Consider the following 9,477-nt stretch of genomic DNA (forward strand, 5'->3'; position numbering starts at 1 on the left):
TGGCCTCTCCCGTTGCGGAGCACAGGCTCCGGATGCACAGGCTCAGCGGCCATGGCTCACAGGACCAGGGCACGAACCCGTGTCCCCTGCATTGGCAGGCGGCCTCTCAACCACTGCGCCACCAGGGAAGCCCCATATGTGCTTCTTTTGACTATTATTCTGATCCATTTCCCCTTTAGATACTTTAGCTGCTGATGGTCATTTAAAAGGGACATGGAAGAGTGTCCCCCAGACTGACCTGGTGTCCATACAGCAGGTTCAAACTGCCCATCTTGTATTTTCGTGGTCAGTCGGCCTCCAGTGAGCGTTTCTGCTAGGATTGGGGGATGCTCATTCCCTAGAGGGGCTGAGGTCAGACGGTCTTCCAGAGGTGACTTAGCTGGCATGCTGGCCTCTTTTCATGAGGTTTCTCTGGTTAGGTGTGCACACCGAATAGCAACAAAAGCCAAGTCTCTGTAGGTGACCTCTTCGGGAGTCTTAAGAGGCCGTGTGCCCCCAGAGGACGGTCAGCTCCTAGGAGCTGACTCGCCCTGGCTTAGACAGGCGCCTGGTACCATCTCCAGCTTTCCCAGGTGGCCACTGGGCCGTGATTAAATGTCAACATATACTTGGCCATGACCCGGAGCCCAGTTTAATATGAGAAGAAAGTTGGAGAGGAGGGTGGGGTTTGGGATGAGAAGAAAAAGGTTGTGCCCTAAGGATCATTGCATACTGAGCCCACCAGAGGGTGGGATGACCGGTGAGACTGCTCACGTGGGCTATTTCAGGCACACGTGACAGAAAACCAAACTCATGCTGGCCTGAGCCAAAAGGGCTCCGGGGTCCACTGGCTTTAGGCATGTCCGATGCAGGTCTAAGAAAAGGTCCTCAGGACCTGTCACCCGCTCTCTATCACCTAGGGGTCCTCCGTGTGAGTTTCACATGGTGCTCTGGGGCGTTCTGGCCTCTCCAGCCCCTGGAGCCCACCAGGTGGTAGCAGCAGCCACAGACCAACTTCTGACCCAGCAGAAGTGTCTTCGGCTCCGGCTGGGGTGCGCGCTCGTCCTGAACCAGTTCTGTGCGTGTGTGGGAGTGGGAGGGCTGTGCAGGAGTCCAGTGTGCTGAGGGGCTTGGTGGCTGGAAGACAGGTGACTCCCCCGTTCTCTGGCTGCCGCTGGGAAGTGAGCCCCTGTGCCCTGGGCCTGAAATCCGTCCACTGCTCTCCAGGTCTGACAGAGGCACCAGCTGCCACCCTGGGGGCAGTGGAGGGGGCATTTGCCCACAGGTGGGGGGCGGGCAGGGCCAGGCAGCTGCCAGACCCGCCTTGGTGAAGTCACTGCTCTTTTGCCCTTTGCAGATTCCAGGCCCGGGAGGAACCCAATAGTAAGTAGCCCCTCCCTTGCCTCCACCCCAGCTTTGTGCCCCTAACTCTGACTCCTTCCCTAGCAGATCTGCTGGTTCTGAGAGCGGCTGCGTGGATCCCAGCCCTCCCAGGGCCCAGGTGCAGGTTCCCCTGCAAGTTCAGGCCAGGTCTGCCCCATGCAGGGAGTGCTGAGCACAGTGGGACCTGAGCCAGGCCCTGGCGGAGGATGCAGAGCCCCACCCCAAGCAGCAGCCTTGGTTCCTGGCTCATCCTGCCGGGGACTTCCAGAAGGGCCTGCCAGACAGTGGGTTTGGTTTTGGCCATGTGGGTGCCAGGTGTGGTCAGAGGGAAGGCTGTGTTCATTCCCCCCTTTCTCCATCACTCCTCCGTGAGTCTTGTCCTCAAAGCTGAGATGTCGAATCAGCAGCACAAACTTCTGAAACTTGAGCTTTTCTCACATGGAGCGCTTATGGTGCACCAGGCACCTGGCTTCATGCTCTCTTGAAGTTATTCTGGGTAGTCCTTAGAAAACACAGAGGTTGGTACTGTTGTCCCACTGTAGAGAAGAGGAAACGGGGGCCCAGACAGGAAAGGTGGTTCCACGGTTGGAAAATAGATCAGCTAGGATTTGAGGCCTGGTTTGGGTGACTCCAAAGCTGGTGCTCTGAACTGTTACCCTGAGCTGCCTCCTATAGCAAGAGCATTTTCACCTGCCTTTTATGAAGTGCTCGCCGTGTGCAGGCGCTGGGCTGGGGGCTTTGCACACGTTACTGCGGGTGCTGCAACCACCCAAGATGCGGCGCATACACCAGGCCCTCAATGGGCTTGTCCTGGCGTCCTGCTCTGTGCCCAGCCTCCCAGGGGCAGCGCGGGGACCAGTGCGGGGGAGAGCAGGGGCACTGCCCTCCGCAGCTGAGCGGGGGAGCAGGACAAAGCACACCACATGGGCTGGGTCTCAGGTGTGTACGGTTCACCCGCTTTTTTTCTTTTCCACTTATCAGTTCTTTTGTTACTTTTTTTTTTTTTTTTTTTTTTTTTTTTTTTTTCTTAGGAGTCTGGTTATTTTAGCCTGTAAATTCATGTTCCCCTGTGAATTCAGGCTACTCTATCTGGTAATATGTAATTGAAAAGAGCCACAAGATAGGCTCTAGTCTGTATCCCTTTTGTTGAATTTAAAGGGAGGGGAGAGGAGATGTGCCCCAGAAAGGAGGACCCTATGGTGTCTCAAAACTCCCCCTGATCACTTCTATTTGCTGCCTCTCTACCTGGTAACTTCTCCCATTAGATTTTTTCTTTTAAAACACTTTGGAAGAAATATTTTGATCGGCAGGCGGACTCTCAACCACTGCGCCACCAGGGAAGCCCTGTTACTTTCTGTTAACTCAAATTTTCATACATGAGAATGGTTTCCATCCTTTATTTTTAAACATAATAGATGGAACCACAATACTAGTTCAGGTTCAAATCATGGGAGATCACATTCAGACATGCTTGGGTCAGACAAGTTGCTGTTATGAGGCCAAGAAATTTCATGAAAAGGTATTAACGATTTGTAAGATAATCAAATATCTTTTGGCCACGTGGGCCTAAGCATTAATAGTAACATGTTCAAGAATGCCGTCTTTTGGACTTCAAATTATTTTAAAAGAATATTCAGGGGACTTCCCTGGTGACGCAGTGGTTAAGAATCCGCCTGCTAATGCAGGGGACACGGGTTCGAGCCCTGGTCCAGGAAGATCCCACGTGCTGTGGAGCAACTAAGCCCGTGCACCACAACTACTGAGCCCTCGTGCCACAGCTACTGAAGCCTGAGTGCCTAGAGCCCGTGCTCCGCAACAATAGAAGCCACAGCAATGAAAAGCCCACGCACTTCAACAGAGTAGCCCCCACTCACCGCAACTAGAGAAAGCCTGCACACAGCAACGAAGACCCAGTGCGGCCGAAAATAAAATGAATAAATAAATTAAAAACAAAAAAAGAATCCTCAGGATTATGTAGCTACACTTTCTGCCTTTTACTCAAACTCATTCCCTTTTGAAGGCTGAAGGTAAATGGTATTTACATTAGAACATTTTACAAGAGCACTTCTCCTTGGCACTTACAGAAAAGTGAAAAATGAAACCAACATTTTCCTGAGACGTAACTGCTTTTAGAATACATTAGTGTGATCATAAAAGGCTGCTGTCCCAGGAGCAGGGGAGTTGGGGTGGGCCTGGAGCTGATACTTGTAGACTGGGGCTAACGTGCATGGATTCCAAAGCGAGATACTGGGTGGGGTTCAAGCACTGGCCGGACACTTACCAACAAACCCTGAGCAAGCTACTTGACTCTTCTTTTTTTTTTAGATGTTGGGGGTAGGAGTTTATTAATTTTTATTTATTTTTGCTGTGTTGGGTCTTCGTTTCTGTGCGAGGGCTTTCTCTAGTTGCGGCAAGCGGGGGCCACTCTTCATCGCGGCATGCGGGCCTCTCACTATCGCGGCCTCTCTTGTTGCAGAGCACAGGCTCCAGACGCGCAGGCTCAGTAGTTGTGGCTCACAGGCCCAGTTGCTCCGCGGCATGTGGGATCTTCCCAGACCAGGGCTCGAACCCATGTCCCCTGCATTAGCAGGCAGATTCTCAACCACTGCGCCACCAGGGAAGCCCCTACTTGACTCTTCTGTGCCTCAGTTTCCTGATCTGTAAAATGGGGAGGGTGCTAATATTAGCCACCTTGTAGAGTGGTTGTTAAGGACTAACACTTGTCAAGGGCCACGCACGTGGTAAGCATTGTATGCAATGCTGACAGTATCATTATTTAGTACAAGTTAAAAACAACGTGACTTCACAGGGTCCCACACTCAGGTATGTCAGGCTATCAAGGCTGAGAAGCCCAGGGTAGCGCATGACGGCTTTGAAGCAGAGAGGGAGACTCACTGGGGTCTATGGAGATGAAGAAACAGGGGTTCCTCAGCTCAGAGACTGGGGGAGGTTGGGGCATCCTGCATCAGCACCATTTCCTCTGTACCCACTGCAGCTGATCAGGAGGGTATCGGTGGCAGAGCCGGGCCTTGAGGAGCAGGGGTTAATGAGCCCCCCAGCTGTGGAGACCTGCCCCAACCTGGAGAGCCTGCAGCTGCTGGAGGCCAACCCAGCCAGCAGCCCCTCCACCTCCATGGACCTTCCTGAGCCCCGAGGGACCGCGGAGCACACCAACAACAGGATTGGTGAGTCGGCCTGTTTGGGGGGTCCCGGGGTGCTCAGGGGCAGGAGAGATGGGCCCTGAGCCCCCAGTGGGGACTAGAGACCCTGAGGACGGAAGGCCCAGCAAGGAAGAGGCAGGGGTTCCTCCACTGGCCCTCATGAGTAGGAGAAAATTTCTGTGAAGGAGTTAAGCCATTCTCAGGGGTAATGGAGCAGCTGCCTCCACCTCTTCATCCCAGTGTAAATTTCTGTAAAATAGGGATAGCAGGAGTTCTGCCTTCACGGAGACCATCGTGAAAATTCGTGAAATGATGTGCATGAAGTTGTCCTGGGGGGTGGGGCTCCCCCTGCCTGGTGCCTGCTCTGATTAGAGGGAAAGTAACCGCCAGCCCAGCCCCCAACAAAGGGCCCCTGAGGGGGATGGAGGGAGACATCAGGGAAGTAAGAGCTGCCGCTTGGCTGACGCATTTGGGCATGGCACGCTCGTCACCTCTTGTCACACAGCCTTCAGAGGATGGGGTCTTTCCCTCCTTTTTCCAATTGGGGAAACAGTGGTTCAGGGGAGAGAAGTGATTTTCCCAGTCACACAGCTACCAAGTGGCAGCATGGCTGCAGGCTCCGAAACCCCCGGTCTGTCCACATCAGTACCCTGCAGTGGAACCCGAAGGCCAGCGCGCCCCGAACTGCAGCCACTCTCCAGCCAGGACGAAACTTCCGTTCCCGAAGGCCTCCTTGCCTCTCTCCCCCTCCTCTCCACCCTGCTACAACCAGAACGTTTCTACCAAAATGGTTACCTGCCCATATTACACCCCTGCTTGAAGCCCTCCAGGGGGTCCCTGGTACCTGCAGGGTGAATTCCAGGCTTCTTATTCCGGCATTTAAGCTGCCTCCTCCCCACCAGGCTTGCCAGCCTCCCCACCCCACAGGTCTGCTCCTTCCTCCCACTCAATGTCAGTTTCCTAATCACCGGAGCCCTTTCTCACTTCTGAGCTCCGGGGGCGCTGCTTTCTCACCTGAAACAGCCAACTCCACCTCCTTGAATCTAGTTAATTCTTGATGTCCTGAGGACCCTGTTTATTTGCCTCCTCCTCCAGGAAGCCCTCCCTGTCCTCTCCACTCTCCCGTCTAGGAGACGCCCCTGTGCTGTGCGGCCCCAGAGCCCAGGCCTCCCCTCCTAGTGTCCTCAGCACCCAGCAGTGTGTGTTTGCAGCCTCCTTCCCCACCCCCACCCCCATCCACTTGGCTGTTAGCTCCCTGGGGGCAGGGCCTTAATTGGCTCCATCTCTGTCTTTAGAGGGTTAACCATCACTGAGATAATTCCAAAGAGGCATTTGTGATCGTCCTACACATTTGTGTGGCAGGGATTGGTGGATAGAACTCTTTAGGGCAGAACCCTTAGCACCAAACTGAAACTTTTGGAATTGTAGCTTTCAGCAAGTTTTACTGGAAAAGAATGTATTTTGGGAAATACCACTGAAAGCATCTCCTGCAAATTTCCTAAGAAGTCCTAATTTGAACATTTGAGTCAATGCTGAGTGCAGTGCCTGGAACCACAGGGCTGGGGCTCTGGGAGTGTTTGGGGGGGAAGGGGGAGGGAGGCACCAGGCTCCCAGATGGGGTGGGGCGTGGGCAGCCTGGCCTGTAAGCCTGGCTGGTAAGCAGGTTGGAGATTCTCTTGGGACATTCAAGAGATGGCGAGCCCTTTGTTCTCCTGACACCTCCCTAGAGGAGTACCCCCTTGTCCAGTTCCCAAGGGGACCAAACTCTGGTTGCACTTTATCCCTCTACCTCTGGGCACCGGGCAGGGGGAGCCCCTTCCCCTCATCTTCATCCCCCTCCCCGTCCAGGACCACTTCCTTGGATTCTGGAGCCCTGGGTGGGGCAGGAAGTCCAAGCAACTTCTGAAAGACCAACCTCTCCCAACTTGGGAGTGGGCAGCCCTGTGATGGGGGATAGAGCTAGAGGAATCAGGACCCGAGGAATGTGAGGGGATCACAGCCTGGCCCCCAGCTTTGGCTGCTTCTCCCTGGACAAACTCACCCCTCTTCTTCCACACCCCTACTCCTCTGTGTCTGTCTGTCTGTCTCATCTCCTCTAGCGCTGTGTGGCCTCCTCTGTGTTCTCTCTCACCTCCTGGGGTCCCCTCTCCCTCACCATCACTGGCTCCCATCTTTTGCCAGCCCTTCTGGTCAGGTTCCCAGGGCAAAGGACCTGCAGGTCTTGATGGAGGGTATGTGGCTCGAGGCCACGCTCTCTCTTTTGCGGTGTAGGGGGGGCTCCCAGCCCACAGCTTGTTTCACGCTTGTAGCCTTGCCTCTAGTTCTCACTGCTATTTTGAACACTTCTCTCTATCCTGGAAGTACCAAAGACCAAAACAGAAGAACTGGCATCATGCAATGGGGTTGAGCATGCGGGGGGGCCCCCAGAATCTCTGGGGGGTTCCTGAATCGGAGGGGTGTAACTGGGTTCCCCAGAGAGGCAGGGATCCCGAGCTCCCTGCCCCACCCTAGCACTCAAGTTCCCTCTTGAGCTTCCCCATTCGGACTCCAGAGAGAGTTCCAGGGCTGAGCGGCTGGGAGCTTGCACCCTGCCCTGAGCTCAAGGCCATCAGAAGCTGGGTTGCTGGTGTTTGGAGTTAGCTGACCTGGGTGAAGGCCAGGCTCCCCACGTCCCAGCTTCTTGGGCACCTTACTTAGCTCCCCTGAGACTCCAAAGCCCTAGTAGCAGGTGGTCAGCAGACCGTGGGGGATCATGCCTCTAACAGGCTGGGCTGCTTATTCATTCACGCGAGCCACACAAGCAGCCCTATGTGCTAGGCAGGCACATAGCAATAAGCAATAAACATCAAGATATACCAGCCCCTGCAAAGCTGTCCAGATCATAGGCTGTTGGTGATTATTAACAGGGTTGAGGTTTCTGCAGGGTGCGACCATCTGTCTGAGTTTGCCCAGACTGAAGAGGTTCCTGGGATGTGGAACTTTCAATACTAAAACCGGAAGGAGCATCTCAGACAAACCAGGACATGTTGCTGTCCCCTTGCCACCACCACCCGCCCCCCACCCCAGGTTTCTGCTTTAGGCACGTGGATATGAACTGAAAGGGCAGCTGGGCAGGGTGGAGTTTCTTTGGGGATTTCTACTAACTACCTGGTGACCTTGGGCAGGTCATTTAACATCTCTGGGCTCCAGATTCTTTATCTGTAAATGGGGATCACGATAGACTATCTACCTTGTGGAAGTGATGCGAGGATTCGGGAGCTAATGTGTGAAAAGCATCTGGAACGGCATCCGGCACAGGCTAAACTCTGCGAGTGTTCACTGGTGCTATTGGTGTCCATGTCATTCCCCAATTTCTCCCCACGGCTTCCTTTCTCTCCTAACCCTGTTGTCTTCTCTTCTACCCCATCTTGGCAGAAGTGTCGAGAAAATCACAAGCACTTCCTATACATGCGCCAGTCCTTAACCCCTCAGCACATAGTTCCTAGCTGTTTTATCTCCTTTGAGCCTCAGGATACCTGTGAAGTCGGCGGGGCCTACTGTGTATCAGAGAGGCTGTGCCATCTGCCTGAGACCCCACAGCAGAAGTGGCAGAGCTGGGACTGGGACCCTCCTCTGCCTCCTTGCTTCCATCCAGCTGGAGCTCTTGTCTCATCTCCCCCACCCTTTTGCCTTGCAGAGAACATCTACATCATGAAGGCCGACACCGTGATTGTGGGGACCGTGAAGGCCAAGGTGCCTGAGGGCCAGGGCCCGGTGGGGCCGGCAGGGCCCGAGTTCGAGAAGGATCTGGAGGTGGACCATGCCCCCCACTACCCAGAGCAGGAGACGGAACCACTGGCGGGCAGCTGTGGGGACGTTATGTTCTCGGTGGAGGAGGAAGGGAAGGAGGACCCCTTGCCCACGACCGCCTCTGGGAAATGAGGCCTGGCCTGGGCTGGGGCTGAGAGGGCAGCTGGGTGCCTCTGGGAGGCAACGGTGACCCTGGTGGCACCAAGCTGGTAGCACCAACCTGGTGGCAGAGGCCCATCTGGCCTGAGGTGAGGTTCCAGCATCCAGCGGTAGACCCAGCCTATCAATGCAGGAGGCTCTGCTCGTCTGTACCTGCCTCCCCACCCAGCTGCCCCCCAACCCAGACCCTGGGGAGCCCGGGCCTGTGCGGCAGAGACAACCAAGGGGCTGGATCTGAACAGCGCTGTGTGTTGGGGCAACAGCCAGCCAGCAGGGCCTGGGCACCCTGCCTTCTCCTGCTGCCAGCCCTTCCCTGTTCTGTAGCCTCCACGGTGGGCCCAGGGCCCAGTGCACATCACTGTTCCCGCAGCAGGAGGCATCTCGGGACCCAGAGACCTGCAGATTCTTTGCAGCCATGGTGCCCCTGCCTGGCCGGAGACCCTGCCCACCCAGCTGCTGCCTGGAGAAGGGCCTGCTCTGCTTTGCTGAGGGGGGCTTCCTCCCCGCATGGAGAAGGGGAACTGTGGGCCCTTCTTGGGTCCTTACCCGCTCTGTGGGCACCGTGTGCTCTGTGCCGGGGCCACCAAAGATACGTCTTCCCCAGATCTACCACGTGCACGGATCCTGGCGGTGCCAGGCCCTGCCTTTGGCTCTGGCCGCTCAGCACCCATGATGGGGGTGTGGGTGTCAGAAAACTACTTGGTTTCCCTCAGACATTCTGCCGGAAAAGAAAGAGCGTTTCGTAGTTCAGCCTGGACTTCAGGACTTTTACGTTTCACACAGAGGAGTCGAGTGCCCTAAGCTGGGGCTTCTTCCTGCTCTCCCCGGGGCTCTCAGACTCATGGCAACAAACAAGTGGTCTTGAAAAGGGAGTGTGGGCAGATGAGGCCCGGGGCACTGAGTCGCAGGCAGCCTGGAGACTGCTGGAATTACCCGCTGGAAGCCAGCCCCGGGAAGGCTGCTGTTTACTCAACAGCCTGCTTGGTCTCTGGAGGAAGTTGAGGCT

The 9,477-nt window shown here is 55.3% G+C and overlaps 1 protein-coding gene across 1 annotated transcript in view; it reads left to right on the forward strand.

Moving 5' to 3' along the window:
* Positions 1-8,444, forward strand: part of TNFRSF8 (TNF receptor superfamily member 8) — a 40,829-nt gene extending 32,385 nt beyond the window's left edge. The window contains exons 11-13 of the mRNA XM_007463188.1: positions 1,337-1,362; positions 4,358-4,547; positions 8,200-8,444. Of these exons, the coding sequence (XP_007463250.1) occupies positions 1,337-1,362; positions 4,358-4,547; positions 8,200-8,444 (461 nt within the window). The remainder of the gene's footprint in view (positions 1-1,336; positions 1,363-4,357; positions 4,548-8,199) is intronic.
* The last annotated feature ends 1,033 nt before the right edge of the window (positions 8,445-9,477 follow it).

The sequence above is a fragment of the Lipotes vexillifer genome, unplaced genomic scaffold (assembly GCF_000442215.2).
Source record: "Lipotes vexillifer unplaced genomic scaffold, Lipotes_vexillifer_v1.1 scaffold109, whole genome shotgun sequence".
Classification (NCBI taxonomy): domain Eukaryota; kingdom Metazoa; phylum Chordata; class Mammalia; order Artiodactyla; family Lipotidae; genus Lipotes; species Lipotes vexillifer.